The sequence below is a fragment of the Hirundo rustica genome, chromosome 3 (genome assembly GCF_015227805.2).
Source record: "Hirundo rustica isolate bHirRus1 chromosome 3, bHirRus1.pri.v3, whole genome shotgun sequence".
NCBI classification, from domain to species: domain Eukaryota; kingdom Metazoa; phylum Chordata; class Aves; order Passeriformes; family Hirundinidae; genus Hirundo; species Hirundo rustica.
This window is the reverse complement of record NC_053452.1, coordinates 55,702,608-55,719,277: the sequence shown is the minus strand read 5'-3', so window position 1 is coordinate 55,719,277 and position 16,670 is coordinate 55,702,608. Positions and strand designations below refer to the sequence as shown.

General features: G+C 38.3%; 2 protein-coding genes across 17 annotated transcripts in view; one reads left to right on the top strand and one right to left on the bottom strand.

Moving 5' to 3' along the window:
- The window catches only part of TIAM2 (TIAM Rac1 associated GEF 2), a 137,413-nt gene extending 121,691 nt beyond the window's left edge, over positions 1-15,722 (top strand). For all 6 annotated transcript variants that reach the window (XM_058419875.1, XM_058419876.1, XM_058419874.1 and 3 more), the window contains 12 exons: positions 2,885-3,064; positions 4,476-4,544; positions 4,923-5,048; positions 6,165-6,273; positions 6,878-7,057; positions 8,446-8,564; positions 9,704-9,812; positions 10,974-11,032; positions 11,873-11,978; positions 12,626-12,713; positions 13,368-13,522; positions 14,380-15,722. In XM_058419875.1, the coding sequence (XP_058275858.1) occupies positions 2,885-3,064; positions 4,476-4,544; positions 4,923-5,048; positions 6,165-6,273; positions 6,878-7,057; positions 8,446-8,564; positions 9,704-9,812; positions 10,974-11,032; positions 11,873-11,978; positions 12,626-12,713; positions 13,368-13,522; positions 14,380-15,020 (1,941 nt within the window). In that variant the 3' untranslated portion in view covers positions 15,021-15,722. The remainder of the gene's footprint in view (positions 1-2,884; positions 3,065-4,475; positions 4,545-4,922; positions 5,049-6,164; positions 6,274-6,877; positions 7,058-8,445; positions 8,565-9,703; positions 9,813-10,973; positions 11,033-11,872; positions 11,979-12,625; positions 12,714-13,367; positions 13,523-14,379) is intronic.
- The window catches only part of TFB1M (transcription factor B1, mitochondrial), a 26,932-nt gene continuing 25,819 nt past the window's right edge, over positions 15,558-16,670 (bottom strand). For all 11 annotated transcript variants that reach the window (XM_040058888.1, XM_040058882.2, XM_040058886.2 and 8 more), the window contains one exon: positions 15,558-16,472. In XM_040058888.1, the coding sequence (XP_039914822.1) occupies positions 16,211-16,472 (262 nt within the window). In that variant the 3' untranslated portion in view covers positions 15,558-16,210. The remainder of the gene's footprint in view (positions 16,473-16,670) is intronic.

Genomic DNA, 16,670 nt, shown 5'->3' with positions numbered 1-16,670 from the left:
GGGCAGAGGCTGAGCCTCTCCCACCCACACATGCCAGATGTAAAAGAGGTGGTCCTAGGGGCTGTCACTATAGACTTTCTAGAAAGGAACTCTTCTAAACAGTTTAAAAGAGCAGGAAATTGTTGAGTGTCTGAGGCAGAAAGTAGCATCCAGAACACTAGGGAAAAAGGGTAGAGATCCTGACCTGGGTGGTAAGAGAGTTTTGGGAAGAAACATGGAGAAAGAGTTGTTTTATGCTTCTCTACTTATTTGTTGCTATGTTCTCATTTATACTAGGCTCCTTGTCAAGAACTTGGTGGTTCCACTGGCAAAATGGGTTCCCTCATCTCCTGTGGTCTATGCAATATGTATGAGTGAATGTGAAACACTTTTGTCCTGTGATCAAGTAGCAGTTCATGCTTGCTTTGACCCAAGTGTAAATACCACAGTGGGTACAAAGAGTGAGGTCTGGATATTGCGTGGTCTGGAAGACTCTTCCCTCTTGTAAAGGGAAGGACACAGAGCAGCAAGACTTAAGGAAAAGACAAGATCCTGTGAGCGGAGAGGTCAAGGGAAATATTTTTAATGCCAAATTTGCAAACATATCCAGGAATGTATTAAAGTTTATAAAAATCAATGCTTGTCAGCAGTACCTGAGAGGTAATCCTGTGCCTTGGGCTTAGGCCAGCTATGCAGAACAATTTCTGACAGCAAAATTATATCGCTTAGGTGATCAAAAAGTATTTATGTTGAGAAGTATCATCCATTTCCATATGCTTTCCCATACATTGATTCTCAGTGACAGATGCAGCCCTGACCCCAAAACTCAAGGGGATGTAGAAATAGCACGTTCCCCCGTTTCTGCCTGCTCTATATGCAAAGGTGGTTGAGGAGGAATAGAGGACTTCTGACTCTCCCCTGTAAAACTGTGCCTGATGACGATGCTTGTGACTTGCTTTCAATAGGCTGCCTTGCATCCTTGATCCCAGTGTCCTTGATCAGCCATTGGGTTGATGTAAATCAAGCTGCCCATGTGCACCTTGAGCTGTAGAGAGTGTGAAATCTGAAACATTCTGATATAAATACAAACCTTTCTGACATCAGAAACAAAGAAAACAAAACTGAAGTGCTTTGGTATTCAGTTGTTTAGAAGCTGCTTTAAAATAACCCACATACACACACACCACTTCTGAAACTATTTGTTTGCAAGCCACTAATTAATTTCAGTGTCACAGACTGACTACAATTTTTAAATTTATCCCATCAATGTGGAGCTGCAATTCTAACAAACACCATTCGATTCATATTGCATTTTTTGAGTCCTAATAAGTGTTGAAAATACTAAATGCATCTAAATTTCATAGTCCTGCAAGCTGTCATTATACTGGATTATGAAGATGGTTGCACATATCAGTGAGGAAAGTAACTTCAGTTTTTTTAGAGTGGTGGCATTTTTCAAAACTGGGAGCTGGGAAGCTACAGAGTAGTATGGACTACATGGCAAATATCTGACGTTTTAATATTTATTTTCATTAAATAAGTGTTTTATCACAGCAATGGTTGAGATTAAATATTGCTAGTCCATTTAGCCTTCACTTTACTGAAAGACTTTGTACAGCTCAGTTCATTTTCAGATTAACTTTTGCATTTGTTCATTAATTTTTGCATTTGGCCTAGTACCTTGGTGAACCAAGCTACACACAAGGTAATCGGTGGTGAATCAGGACACCCAAAAAGGATGATTTGAAACAGCTTGTGGAATAAATAAAGTACAAATTAAGACAGTTCTGAAATGCACTCATGTCCTGATATCACTGAAAAAAGACTTATACGTGAAATAAGGCAGCCTTCATATAGTCCTCATTTGAGGACTACATTTGCACTTACTAAATACAAGACACAGCTTATGCAACTGTCCAGTTTGTGCAAGTCTCTGAATGACTGAAGCCCTAAAGAAGAATTGTTTCATATAGTAAAAAGATGTGGATACTGAATGCTGTTAATGTAGAATTGGGTAATGGTAGTGACGTTTTAGCTTTCAGGGAAACACCATGTAAGAACAGTGGAAAAAATTCAAATTAAGCATTGAAGATTATAACCTGCAAAAGTTGCCCTTGGATATTAGTTGTGGTCATCCAAGAGCAAATTACATAACTATTTCATGGTGTCAGAAATATTTTGTCTTCCATCTTTGCATTACAAGATTAACTGTTGTTGTTCTATCTTCAGTTCCTACCTTGTTTGAAAATTTTGTTTGTTTGTTTTGGGGTTTTTTTAATTCTGTTTTTAATCATTCTTCTGAAGAATCTCAAATATTTAGTTTTCCATTTGCCTTTTTTTTGAAAGAAAAAGATCCTGATGTGTAGAGAGAAAACATCTGATCATCTTTTGATACCCTCAGATATTGGAATCTGAACCCTCAGCTCCATGTCTCATTGTTTAGAAAGCAACAACAATACACACAACAAAATATAGGTAGCAGATGAAATATAAAAGAATTATTCTGGATGCTTGTAAGATATTTATCTGCTAATTCTTTCAATTTTGATGCAGTGAGTGTTGCAAAATAAGAGAGGTGGAAAAGAGTGCAATGCTAGTGTCATAAGAATCAAAGTATGTGATATAGCCTAGTGCTCTCTCATCTTTTGCATTCCATGAGATTGTATCTGAAGACTGAAAATAATTTGCACGGGAAAAACACCAGCAATTTAAAATTCTTTTTAGTGCTCTGATCTGGTCCTGCTATATATTAAAGCTATTAAAAAAAAAAAAAAAAAAAAAAAAAAAAGGCATGCTCTGAGCCCTGAATTTGGAACAGGAGCAAAACTGGAGGAATTTAGAAATAATTGTAGTACAACTTGTATTCTAAAACCTCATCATTTGTCTGTTTCTTCTCACTTAACAGAGCGCAGAACAAATCAGTGCATTGTGCCGAAACTTCCAAGAAGTCCAAGCAAGCAACATGGAAGGACAGAAGGACAACCAGGATCCACCTCCACGACCACTGGCTCGCCACCTTTCTGATGCAGATAGACTGAGGAAAGTCATCCAAGAACTTATGGACACCGAGAAATCTTATGTCAAGGTAAAAAAAAACCATGGCTCACTTGTTTTTGAGGCTGACCTTGACCTGTGGATAGTCTTAATATATTTTGATCTTATCTTTATACAACCAGCCCTCCAACAAGGGCAATAACCTACAAATTCTCCTTATCTAATCGTTCCTGTTGTTTCTGGCAGATTTGCTCCTGTAGCTGAAGCTGTAGGATATGATGTAGTAGCATTAGTTGTAGTCAATTTGTAGCTGTATTGGAGAGCAGTCATCTGTGGGGAGAAGATATCTGCAAACCAAAGGGTTTTCCAGGGGATGTCTCCCCAGTTTTCAAGATGAAAATAAATCTGGTAGAAAACCAGAATAGTCTCCTAAAAATGAGCATGTGGAAAAGAGTGCATGATTATTTTTGAACAAGGAAAGCTAAAAGCCACAACCACAGTGGGTTGTAGCATGACAAGGAAGTTATTTCACTTCTGACTGATAAGCCTAAAATTTGTTTGATATATCTGTCTTCATTTTATGAACTCTAAAATCATGTGACTGGATGCCAAAGGAAACATGCAAACATTGGTTTCATTGACCTCCAGCAAGAAGGCATCATCTCCTTTTCTGGATCTCAAAACATGTATTTACAGATGTCAGTACTTGCTGCAATAATGTTTGTGGAAAAGAAGAGAAAGCACTGCATCCACCAATGCACTAATACAGCCATATGTCCACCTGATTCATCTTTTAGAGGAATCGCTCAAAGCATGACCATAGAGGCCACAGATACATGTCAAATTTTGCATCAGGAAGAATCCTGGCAGGTTGCAATACTTGTTACGGCGTTTTCAGGGAGCTGCTCATTATTCCTTCTACATGGAATTTCTGATGTGTCACTTGCAGAGCTGGAGAGCCCTGTAGGAGGCCCCAGCCCTACTGTCATGCCTTGGTATGGGGCAGTAAGTCTTCAAATATGGCACTAATTCTTTGAAGAAGTGACTGGAAAACCCCTTGATCTCACCTACCTGACAACATAACTGAACACTTTAATAACTTAGAGGGTTTTAAAATGCGACACATTCTTAAGAATATTACTACAAGTGTTTTTTAAAATGGCTATTTATACAGTTTACTTAACATACATAGTTAAAACATTTGATGCAGTTCATATGGATGGACTCATTCAAAAATAATCATCTGTAACAATTCTTCCTCATGCTAGGCTAAAATATTACAAGTTGTAAAGCCTTCAGGATGAAACAAAAACATTACACTGGAATCAGTTTGCCTCTAATTTAGCAGTAACTTCAGTACTAACAACACGCATGCTATTTTGTTACTGAAAAGGAATTGTGTCTTTAGTTCATTTCCCAAACTTACCCCTATCTCAGGGTTGCCACATAAAGAACAGCTTCCAAATGGTACAGAAAAAGTGAACAAATATTCTTTTTTGCAGGACTTGAGTTGCCTCTTCGAGCTATACTTGGAGCCCCTTCAAAAAGAAACCTTTCTTACTCAGGATGAGGTGAGGGAATATCTGAAAAAGGGTGCTTGTCATTATTTTATGGGTTAAGCCCTTGACACTTGGGTTTTCCACTGCTGAGAGCATGACAGAGAAAGCAAACGACAGAGATGTCAATAGGAATGACACCAATCAGTGCCCTTCTCTCTGGTGTGTGCATCACTTCCTTTTCTTAAAGGGTAATTGCTCTTCTGAATTAACTGCTGAGAACCCCTCACTTTTTGCATGGATTTTTTATAAAATCTGGTTGAAAAATATTAACAAAGACATTTCTAGCCTTTGCAATCTCTTTGTGTGTTACATCTCCTTAGTCCACTGTTTTCAAAAGATCACTTTTAGGCCCATGGAGTGCTGTACTTCATAACCTGATGTTTTCCACAGATGGAGTCCTTGTTTGGTAGCCTGCCAGAAATGCTGGATTTCCAGAAGGTGTTTTTGGAGACACTTGAAGATGGAATATCTTCTTCCTCAGATTTTAATACATTGGAAACACCATCTCAGTTCCGAGTAAGTTTTTCATGATTTTGTACTTTGTAGCGTGCCAGCAAATGTTTTGAAAATCTGGCTTTAAGAAGTTCCTGTCTCTAAGATGTTTTGTAGGGTTGCTTTTATGTTTGAAGCTTTTCTTTGGATTACAGAGTTCTATTCAGCAATGAAAGATAAGTGCTATTTTTCATGGTCTTAGCTTCCTTCCCACGGCAAAAGCTGCAATATGGGAAAAGGCAGAGTAGACTTGGAGTACACAATAAACTGGCAGTGTTTGTGAGGCAGAACTCCTTTGTAGAGAGTTTACTGTCACTATGCTGAATTTTCTCCTGCACGTGCTTCTCACTGCCCAGCTGACCCCCACCGCATGACATTCCTATGTAGTGAGGTCCAAGAAGTGGGCCTGTGGAGTGTGAATGGCTGTACCTGCCCTGACTGGAGGAAGCAGATTCCCTGATGATGGAGTCACTGGCTCAGGACTGAGTGCGACTGCTGGCAGGACTCCTGAACACTTGCTGCATTTTATGGAGCAAACATTGATTAAGAGAGGGGAGAGGGCTGCTTTCCTCCCCCCTCACTACTCCTCTTTCTTATATTTGTTTTTGGAGGCATTTCTCTAAAAACCTCTTCTGTGATTCAGGTCCTCCCACATTTTCCCAACCTCCCCTTCATCCAAGAATATCAGAGGTGTCCTGTAATTACCACCTGCCTGAAAAAAGGAAAACAGCTGGAAAGCAATCCTGTATTTGTTTTACTCAGTCCCTTCTGGCTTTGGCACTTTTATGCCTTGCTTCCTATGGCTCACATTTTTTTCCCATCACAACGTAGCTACATGTCTGCTGATTTTTGTTTCTGTGCTGCTTGAAATAAAACAGAATACCTGCTCAGGAAGAAAGAAGAAAATTGCAGGCTATGCCTACATAGGCTGACCTCTATACTCAGCAAAATACAAAAATATCATCAAGTTACTACCGGTAGTATATTCATGTTATATACATATATACATATACATACATACATACGTACGTATGTATAGAAAGATAGCAGATAATTTACCATTGAGTCTGCTTGTTGTATACCTGAATATTTATTTAGGATTCTAGTAGTGAGCTAATGTTTTGATTGTGTTGATTTCAGAAATTGCTGTTTTCCCTTGGAGGGTCCTTTCTGTATTATGCTGACCACTTCAAACTGTACAGTGGCTTCTGTGCAAACCACATCAAAGTTCAGAAAGTTCTTGAGAGAGGTAATTTATTTTCTTCATTATAGTAATTCACTTGCATGAATTCAAACTGTAGTGGACCACTGTAACAAATCTTGTCAACTTGCAGAGAATATTGGATAAAGTCAAGGAATAAATATTGGTATAAAACAAGGACTAATCAGGTATCTTTCAACAGGAAGATCTAAGATCAGAGGTTCTGCTGAAGTATAGACCTGAAGAGTGAGATTCCTTTCGTAACCTCCAGGGAGTCGCCTGGAGAGCTGTAGGAACACCTTCCAAACTTGGTGCTGTCTGCAGGCCCAGACTCCAGAAAAGCAACAACAAATGGTGGAATAAATCAGGAATTACTTCCTCTGCCATTCACTGCAATGCAGTGGGAAAATTAGAGGAGTAATCTCACCTGCATAAAATTGATCTCTGAGCCCTTTTGAATGTTATTTAATGCAGGAAATTATTATGAAATGAATAGTCGTGCATACCACTCTGTAAATCATCCATTGAAAAGGGCAAGAGTTTTGGTGCCCAGTTCAAGTTGCCATTCCGTGTTTTTCAGCTATTGTAGCTTCCATGACTTTCACCTTCAACTGACCAATTTTTATTTTTTTTAATTTTTTTTTTAATCTAGCCAAAACAGATAGTGCCTTTAAAACCTTTCTGGATGCTCGAAATCCCACAAAGCAACATTCTTCTACACTGGAGTCATATCTCATAAAGCCTGTTCAGAGAGTGCTGAAATATCCTCTGCTTTTAAAAGAGCTGGTGTCTCTGACAGACAATGAGAGTGAAGAGCATTATCATTTGACAGGTAACTTCTTCTTTTCTTCTACAGGAATGAATATGAGTTAAATTTTATTTCTTGCCCTTTCTGAAGATACAGGTAGGCATTCTGGTAGATAGCAGAGAACTTGTCAGAACCTAGACAGAATCCCCTCCCTCTCCTTAAAAGTAGCAAGTTTTTTTTTTTTTTTTTTTCATTTCTTCAGCTAAAAGTCCTCCTTAGTATATCCAAGGCCCTTTGAGAAGCAGGTATGCCCAGGATTTGCCATGGCAAATAGGACTGGGATCTTTATTCTCATGCACAGGAGTATTTCAGGTCACAGTGTTGCGCTTTTTTTTTTTCCCCCCTCACTTGAGAAGCACTGACCAAGGCTCCATCTTGTGGTTATTATTTGGTTCTTGAAATGTGCCAAAGTTTAAAAGCACCACAGAAGGAAATATTTGTTGTTCAAGGTCTTTCTGTGACTCTTGCTTGTGTAGAAGAGATCTTTGTCAAATATTTGCAGTCCTCCCACGTGGAGAGACTTCTCTAACATGCATTAGAGTTGATTCTAGGCTCACATGCCTGGAACTTCACCCAGGCAAATTCCAGTTCAGGTCTGTCAGCCCCTAATGGGTGAAAATCAAGAGACGTATTTTATGGATCAATTGTCATTTTCACAAAACAGATGCAGACAAAATACATTGTCAGTAAAAACTCATGAGACTCCTTCTGACTTCAAAAGGAGCTTCCAATATTGTTTCCTTCCCCAAACAAGCTGGGTGTGGGGACTTATTTGTAGGTCAGGATAGATGCCAAACTGCTAAAATGCTGCACCATTAATAATTGATGAAACAAGGGATCTCTGTCCAATTCTATTCTGAATTAACACAAAATTTGAATGGAATCTACTGACATTCTTGTTTGGAAAACGTAATTTAAACAAAACCTGGCCACCAGCATTTCATGTGTACAGCCTATGAGGAACTTGTACAGCCTAACTACGTATTTCTTTGTCCATTCTGGGATGCGACAAATACATTTTGTTTCTCTTAAGGATCATTAGATAACTTATTCTAGGATGAGTGTAGATTACTCCAGAGGTCCTAGTGGCCCTATATCTACAAGATGCAAAATTTAACCATGGTACTATGATACTGTTATAAATATTGATAACTGTGGGTGCTCATTACTAGAATGCTTATTGCAGCCTTTTCAGCCACTTAAGAAACCACAGGAGCATTTTTCACTTACTCTGACCAGGAAATATTTCTACTGTTGCTATGAGGAAGTACTGATAGCTAGAATTCAGTACACCAGATCTTGGGAAGGCAGCATTGTTTTACGTGGCTCAAGGGGAATTAAATTTAAAATTACCATATTTAGAAAATATAAATTAATTACATAGCTGTGTATGAAATTTTTAAACCTTACAGAAGCACTGAAGGCAATGGAAAAAGTAGCAAGTCACATAAATGAGATGCAGAAGATATATGAAGATTATGGTACTGTATTCGACCAACTGGTTGCAGATCAAAGTGGAACAGAGAAAGAGGTAAGAGAAGAAACAACATGTTGCACTAAATCTTAAAGCATTATCCAGCTTGCTGTTGTGCTTCATCTCTTCCTGAGGTAATTTTGGGAACTTACTTGCACTGGGCTTGTTCCATTCTGCTTTAATATTTTGACTTCTGTTTTTCATCTGCCCATCAAATTTCTTTCTGTCAGGAGGTTATGGTAAAGTTTTCAGACAGCCACCAGAGCCACATTCTGCACTGACAGGAATTGCAAGCAGGAGTAGATATAGCTCTCAGTAGGAAAAAAATCCTCTTGTCAAAATGTTGCAGAGATTATCCATGCCCCAAGGCATTCAGATTTTATGCTATTGAGTTCTTAAATTCTTAACATATTTTTTCACCCGTATAAATGAAAATGGCAATTTGAGGGATTTCACATTAAAGTCTGTTATTCTCATTCTCTACACTTCCAGTGCTGAGGCATCCATGGATATTTGTCAGAGCAAAACCCATTAGTTATACAGACTGTGTGCAGTCATCTCCCAGAACTGGGGCAGCAGGGCCTCAACTTAGTAATTTACATCAAAAAATTACTAAGCAGATCAAATCTGTAAAGCTGGATATCAGATATGAGAGATGTCATCTCAGTTGTTTCATTTCCTGCTAGTAAAAGTCAAATTGTCCCTGCTGACTACCTGGTTTCTCATCATTTATGGGGAAACAAAATGTGACAGCCTGTGATATTCTTCAGCAGTATGTTGTGTCCCACAGAAGAAAGGAGCCTCAGAGTACAAGACCTCCATTAATTCTGCCATTGGTAGTGTCATTAATACTAATTACTCCATAGAAATTAAAGATACTTACAGCTAATAAAAGTTGTTCATAACTGGCTATATGGAAGTGTAAGATTATCAGATCAGCTTAGTATTCTTCTAAGTTATTAATAGTAAGAACTTCTATCCAACTTTCAAAACTTAGGGGCTATTACTTTGTATATTTGTAATCTGTTTTAAAAAAAGGGATTGCTCACACTTTTCCTACAGAGGATCTCTTTCTATGCATAGTGTAAATAGAGAAAACATATATCCTTAAAGTTATCGATGTGTACTAAAATGCAGCACTGATGTATATACTTATATTGTTTATTTATGTTACCTATTATTATAATTTAATACAGGTGACAGAGCTTTCAATGGGAGAACTTCTAATGCACTCTACAGTTACTTGGCTGAACCCTTTCCCGTCACTGGGCAAAGCAAGGAAAGACCTTGAACTTACAGTGTTTGGTAAGTGTCTTCCTTAAGGACCCTGCGCTTTTAAATCTGAAGACTGCCAGGTTAGATCTTCTCACAGGATAAAAGCCCCTTTATTCCCTGTAGTCATGTGACGGACTTATATATGAAAAAATACACAGTTGTATTTTCTTTACTTGAAAAAAGTTTCTATTTATTTGCTTGCTGGTACTGCTTGCTCTGTGAGCCACCCTCAGCTGCTGTCTTGCCCATATTTAAACTATGGAAGATTTTCAAGAGGCAATATTAGAGTCTTAGAGAATCTGTTAAATGAGATTTTAAAGGAGGCTAATGGGAAAATCATGATTTATTCTACTCTTGTGAATTCAGACTAACTTCTGCTTTACAGCTACTGCACTGAAATCCACATCCTGAAACTTGATGTGGAAATGAGAGCATACAAACAAGAGTATGATTCTTTAAAAAAAAAATTAAATATATATATATATATATTTTTTTTTTTAAAAAAAGTATTTATTTATTTATTTATTTAATTAATTATTTAATTAATTTTTTCTGGTGGATAAACACCTTCAGAACTCCAGGTCGATGACAGACAGGTTTCTCTTTCTCAGGGCACTCCTTTCCTGGGGAGCATGGTTAGAGGAGGGGGTGCTTCAAACAGAACAAACTGTTGAATTGCAGGAAGAACAGACTGTGTCCTTTACAGCACTCTCCTGCAATAGGCCTTTTACTCCACTTGAAAATCTCCAATGTCTACAGAAAGAAAATTTTTACATCTAACCTATTATCTTCTGTATTTATGTGAAGACTTACCGGAGATAGGTGGTTGCTGGTAGTTTCAGAATAAATGTACAAAATGGCTTCATCCTAAATGTTCAGAACAAAATCTGAGGGAAAAATACTGCCATTGCTTGAAAATGCAGGATGAAAATTACAGTTGTCATCTCAGCACAGGGCAAATGCTTTTTAATGTTTGCTCATCTCACCCCTTGTTGGAACCCTGGAGGAAAACAAACATTGAAAAGCATTTGCCTTGTGCATCCTGAGCCTGGCAAAAAGAAGATAAAATGCAACAATCCTTCACATTGTCATGACTATAATAATCAGCTTCTCCAAGATAGTATTTCACTGGATATTGTAATATTATGCCTATAATTAACAGTTTTCCTTTTATTTTTTCTTTCTCTTCAGTTTTTAAGAGGGCTGTAATACTGGTGTATAAGGAGAACTACAAACTGAAAAAGAAAATGGTAAGTCTGGTGTCACTGGAGGTGGTGGGTTTTTATGATACTACTGCAATGGGAGATGGACCACATTGGTGTTAAAGGGGGAGTGACTGAGGTGAAACACTACTTTCCTTTGCTAGGCTGGAATTCTGATTGTCCTGATAAAACAAGCGCTCAGTATCTAGGTAGCAGTAAATATTTTTTGTTATTTAGTAAGCAGCATAATTTTCTGCCCCATGTTAATTTTATCAAGTGGAATATGAATTGTGCATGAATTCTGCATTGCTATTCAGAAATCACTAATTCTTCCAGAGAGCATTTATGATGGCCTACCTAACCACAGGGTATAGGTGAAAGACCTTTGTTTTACAGATCTTTGATTACCCTGGAAGGAAAGGAAAAGGCACATTATAGACATAACATTCTCTGCACCCACTTTTAGACCTGAAATGTGGAAGTCAGGTAGCAAATTGTATCTTCCAAGTACCAGTGGTGATATACTACACCACGCTCATTGTAACAGATTGAGAGGCTCTAAAAGTAGCAGCAGCAGCAGCTACATGATTGAAGTGTTCTGCTAATTGACAGTCTTCATGTTCTTTCAAAGAAAACTTCCCTGGTAGTACTTAGGCAAAATATTATTTTTATCCATTAAAATCAAATGGCTTTTAAAAGTTGAAGCAATTACAAATTCCAAAGGTTGTGTCTATCACCATATCAACTACTTTTTACAAGTTCATTTTAAGGTAGTGAAGGAAAGTTTAACCAATTTAGTTTTTCTTCAAAGGCAGGTCTTTTACAAGTAGCATAAAACACCACCACTTTTTTTACTTCTTAGAAATACCCTTTGTTTTCTTTTTCTAGCCTACTAATGTTCGTGCTGCACATAATTATGGTGACTTGGATCCATTTAAATTTCGTTGGCTGATTCCTTTATCTGCTCTTCAAGTTCGACTGGGGAACACAGCAGGTAACTCTCTTGCAGTAAATACTTTAGGACTGAATGCTTTTCTGGGATTCTGTAATACTGCTTCTTCCAGATGTCTTTCTGAGCCTCTGGAAACAAGCAGGTGTAGAAAAAATACCATCTATCCACTGTTATCTCTGTACGCAGGGGGTACAGGCTTGATACATTTACAGACTTTCTTCATTTGGTATGCTGACTTCTCCTGTGCATTAAGGGAGATGTAACATGATGTGAAGGAATGACAGAATGGAAATTCCCAATAATTTGTACAATCTACAGTACTAAAGGGCTGTGGGTTTGTTTTCAAGCAGATCTTTATAGTCCTATCCACTTCTGTATGTTCTGTGAAGTGTCACAAGGTCTTTAGAGCACACCTGGGTGAAGGCCTGTTAAGGCTGGAAGACATGGAGAAGCAGGAAGGATGGGGGAAGGCAACTCTCCAAGAGAGATTACCAAAGGCAGTGCTAGGCTGCTGCAACAAGAGAGCTCAGGGGACTTTCTCCTGGGTTCCACCTTGGGTGACATCTGTAGCTCCATGCATGGCTGAGTTCACACTGCCCTCTGGAGAGTGGAGGAGCTATAACCTGATATTTCTAATGCTAAAGCTTTCGTGTAGTGTATGCAAAAGTGATGTTTTCTTCCATGCACAGGAACAGAAAACAGCTGTATCTGGGAACTGATTCACACCAAGTCAGAACTAGAAGGCAGACCAGAAACAATTTTTCAGTTGTGCAGCAGGTGAGCTTTACACGGAGGTTGTATTTCACAAATCGCATTAATGGAATTTTAAAAAGCCAAAGTATTTCTCCCCATGTGACCTTTGCATCAGCAGTTTCCAAGTGACACTCATTATTTGAAGCCTGGCACTATACCTTTAACTGTCTTTAACTGCATAAAGTATAATAAAATCAAATCAGTGAATTAGATGCAGTGATCCAATGTCAGAAATCTGCAGATACAGGAACATAAGCTCCAGTATGGTATGGGCAAAGTAACTGATTTTATCAGACTCAGCTGATTAACAGAAATTACTTTCTCTTAAAGACCAGTCAAGGTGGTGGTTCCCTCATACAGAATTCACCCTTCAAGTCATTTTCTAAGAGGAACTAACCAAGATCTCAAAATCAAGGTGTGTAAAACATCTAACACTGTTTAGATTGTCTCTGCCCTTGGCAGTGCAGTTGGAACTAGATGATCTTCAATGTCCCTTCCAACCCAGAACATTCTATGATCTTATGATAGGTGTAAACCCACTACTAAAGCAAACTTTTGAAAAAAAAAAAAAACCACCACTGCACTAAAGCCCATCAGCAGAAAGGAACTGAGAACATTTTACCCTAGTGTCTAACTTAGGAGAGGAAAATTAAGTTCTGTGTTTTCTTAAACTTGCAGTGATTCTGAGAACAAGACTAACATTGTGAAGGTCATCCGTTCTATTCTGCGGGAGAATTTCAGACGTCATATAAAATGTGAGCTACCACTGGAGAAAAAATGTAAAGATCGCTTTGTCCCACTTAAGAATCGTGTACCTGCAACAGCCAAACTGGGTAAGAAACACCTTCTCAAATGACAGCCAAAGTGTCCAGACTCCAGTGCTGGTAGGGTGTTCACAATTATTACCATGAACATAAAGTCTCATGTGTCAGACCCACAAATCCCATTTCTTTTTTTTTTTTTTGACTGGAGCAGGAGTAGTTTCTCTACCACGCATTAAGTGACAACGGCTAGAGGAGATAAGCAGACTTCCTATCCCCCTCCCCACACTGCAATGTGTCATTAGCTCTCTTCAGAGAAGACTTAATAAGGCCCAAACTAATTTTGCTGGGAAGGAACAGACATCCTTTGGCATACAATATTAGTGTTCTTTTCTCTGGGTTCTGTTTAGTAACTCAGCCCTAATAACATTTATAGCTAGAACAACCAGGCAAAAGGCAGGGGTCTTGCTTCTTTCAATGCACTAAATATGCATCCCAGCTGATGCTGTAATTAAGTACAGTCTTCAGACATTTTATTTTAATGAGTAGTTACTAGTATTTCAAGTTCTCTATCACATCAGTCCTTTGTAAAATCCCCTTAACATCAGAGGATCTGAAAGAATTCAACTCCTACCTACATCTGGGGCCTTCAGTGCTTGAGATGCCCAAGACAGCCTTTCCTTCTGCAGAAGTGTGTAATTTATGACTACATTTTTTGGAGGATTTTATATCCATTACACATGATGGCAAGCACAGAGCCCTAGGATAGGTGTAATGAAAACTGTGACATAGGAACACACTGTTAGTATCACAGCGCTGATACATCTGACTTGGAATGACTATGTTCATCATATTCATAAGCGGGATATTAAAAGGTATAATCATTTTCTTTTCTGAAAAAGATAAACCTGCATTTTTACTCTGCACAGCTTCCACAAGATCCTTGAAGGTACTGAAGAAGTCATTCAGTAGCGAGTGGAATGGTGACCAGGGGAAAGGCACCTTCCAGGACTCTGATGAGTGCAGCCTCAGCAGCAGCACTCAGAGCAGCAGCTGCCACACTTCTGAGAGCATCCAGGAGCCCAAAAATTCATCTCCCAATAAACATGCAGAGAGCACTGCATCTGACTTTTCTAATGTTCTTGTCAAAGAATCCGATATTCTCAGTGATGATGATGATGAGGACTATCAGAGCCTAAAGAAAGGCAGCCCTACAAAAGACATTGAAATACAGTTCCAGCGACTGAAGATTTCAGAGGAACCCAGTGCTGACTCTGAACAGGATCAGGCTGCTGAAAATGAGGAAGGAGATGGCTTTCAGATAGCAGAGCATCCAAAGCTCGTGCGGGGCCATTTCTGCCCAGTGAAGAGAAAAGTAAACAGTACAAAGCGTAACAGAGGAACTCTAATGGCAATGCAAGAACGTCACCAATCCCTTGACAGTCACTCTGATGCTGCAAACCTGGATCTGAACTCTATTTTAGAGAGAGAATTTAGTGTCCAGAGTTTAACATCTGTAGTTAATGAGGACTGTTTTTATGAAGCTGTGGAGAGGCATGGAAAATCCTAGCTTTCTAAGCACTCTATTACAACATTCATTTGAAGTCCACATAAAATTCAACAAACATTTTGCTTTACAACTAGCAAATTCAAGGAAGCTGCAGGAAAACTACTATCTGATTTTTGTGCACTAATACATTTTTGCTCAAAAACAGCTGTAAAGGATTCTTAAGTTATTTTAATTTATTGTGGATCAAAATTTGATTAAGTTGGCCCAGGTCTGTAAATTAGTTCATCCCTTTCAACCAGTTACTAAGATGATGTAGTGTTTTTGGGGATGGCCTCATTAATATTTTAAGTAATGTGGAAAAGGTGCCAGTGAGTGGCAGAGGGGCTTACAATGGAAAGTAGCATTGCGAACTGACTTTTTCAATACCTTGGGCATTTTATTTCTTTGGTTTTCATGTTTGCTTTATTTAAAGCACAATTAAGTTATTTTAATGTGTTTTAGTGCACAACAGTGCACAAGTTTCATTTTTGTATGTTTCAATGCTGTTTATACTTTATACATATGTGTAAATACAAAAACAAAGCTTGGCCTGTAATCTTTTATTTGACTGTATTTTTTATTTTCTCTATGAGCCTGTACAGTAAAAGACAATTAAGTATTGTACTCAGCCATGTTTTCTTTTTATTGTGCTGCTTTTCTGTAGTTGGAGCTTTAAATCCCAAATTCTTTGCTTCTGCATAAATGAGAAGAGTATTAGCAGACCTTGAGGCAATTGGTGCACTTTATCCTCCCGTAAGCCAGTCACTTGAGTGTATTTATAAGAGTCTTGGCTCCTGCTTTTTAAATTACTCTGCACAGTAGGATGTTCCAGGAAAAAAAAGCACAAAACACCATCTTGTATCTTGATGTCTGAAAAAGTATTTTTCTTCCATTTCAGTAAAGCACTTTCATTCATACAAAATTCAATTATATCTGAAGTATTGAAACTTAATTACCTGTCTCACAATGTACCTTGTTTCTTGGTATGTGTTCTAGCCATTCCCCTGAAGTAAAAAGAACCTGGATTGCCGTTTCCCTTTTGTCTGCAGCTGAATAGAATAGAGATGCCCTCTCTCCCTACCACTTTCTCAAAAGTAGGTCTTTCATATCTGCAGAGATGTAGGAACATCTAAGCCTTCCTTTACTGAGTCAACACCTGTTGATCAAGGAGTGAAAACTAATGGAAAAAAAAAAAAATCAGACTTGTGCTGTTACAGCTGATTTTCCTCTTCAGTCTGTTCAGGCTGACCAGTACTTTCTACTAAACTTCTTGTCATCTTCTTTTGCCGTAGCTCTTCTCTGTAGTTGAACACAAAAAGGCTTGGGTCTTCATCACACATTTTCCTGTATGCATTGCACAGGTTTCTAAACTGTGACATAGAGAGCTGAAAAGGACGCAGCGTTGGATCAACATTTGCTGTCATCATCAGCTGTTCTGTTCTTTTCAGGCGTCCATTTTCAGGAAACAAAGTCCTAAAAGACAGGGGGTGAAGAAAAATTTCAGCAATTCAGACAGATAATTAGATTTCCCTTAAGAGTAACATGGAATTGACTTAATAGTAAACCTATATTAATTATGTCACTATTTTAGCTCTGGCACTCTTAACAAATAACACGATACCTCATTATCTAAGCAATGGAAATAGATAAGGGTCCTTTTTCTGCAAATTA